This window comes from Haliaeetus leucocephalus, unplaced genomic scaffold, assembly GCF_000737465.1.
Source record: "Haliaeetus leucocephalus isolate CR32 unplaced genomic scaffold, Haliaeetus_leucocephalus-4.0 Scaffold165, whole genome shotgun sequence".
NCBI lineage: Eukaryota > Metazoa > Chordata > Aves > Accipitriformes > Accipitridae > Haliaeetus > Haliaeetus leucocephalus.
The window spans coordinates 310520-311215 of record NW_010972601.1 but is presented as its reverse complement, the minus strand read 5'-3'; the positions used below and the strand labels follow the sequence as shown (position 1 = coordinate 311215).

The 696-nt window shown below is 76.3% G+C and overlaps 1 protein-coding gene across 1 annotated transcript in view; it reads right to left on the bottom strand.

The window, feature by feature from the left end:
* Positions 1 to 620, bottom strand: part of NEFH (neurofilament, heavy polypeptide) — a 4236-nt gene extending 3616 nt beyond the window's left edge. Inside the window, exon 1 of the mRNA XM_010563321.1 lies at positions 1 to 620. Within this exon, the coding sequence (XP_010561623.1) occupies positions 1 to 620 (620 nt within the window).
* Positions 621 to 696: the final 76 nt, after the last annotated feature.

The window sequence follows — 696 nt, the reverse complement described above, 5'->3', positions numbered from 1 at the left end:
TGCAGCAGCTCGGCCTCCTCCCGCAGGGCTCGGGCTCGCTCCTCTAAGGGGCCCCGAGCCCGTTCCTCCTGCGCGGAGCGTTGGGCCAGCCCGCGGGCGGCCGCCTCCAGCTCGGTTCGCTGCCGGGCCTCCTCCTCCAGCCGTCCCCGCAAGGCGGCCACGTCCTCGGCCAGGCGCGACCGCTCCAGCCGCAGTTGCCCCTTCTCGGCCCCCAGGCGCAGGAGGGTTCCCCGCATGTCGCGCAGCTCCCGCGCGTACAGCTCGCCCATGGCCGAGCGTCCCGCCTGCTGCTGCCGCAGAGCCGCCGCCTCCGCCGCCAGCGCCCGGTTCTGCTGCTCCAGCGCCCGCACCCGCTCGATGTAACCGGCGAAGCGATCGTTCAGCACCTGCAGCAGCTCCTTCTCGTTCCTGGCCCGCGGTTCGCCGTTCAGCGAGTCCAGGCTCTCGGTGGAGGAAGCGGCCGCGCTGCCGCCGCCACCGCCCCCGGCCCGAGCCCGCCCCACCACCGGTCCCGGCCACGAGTGGAAGCCGCTGGAGGCGGCGGAGCGCGGGGGAACGCGGCCCGGCTCCTTGCGGAGCCCCCCCGGGGGGCCCAGCAGCGTCTCCAGCATCAGGCTCATGGCGACCCCGACCCTCGCTGCGGCACCGTCGCCGCCGCCGCCCGTTTTATAGGGCTCGGGGCGGCCGCTCCGCCCC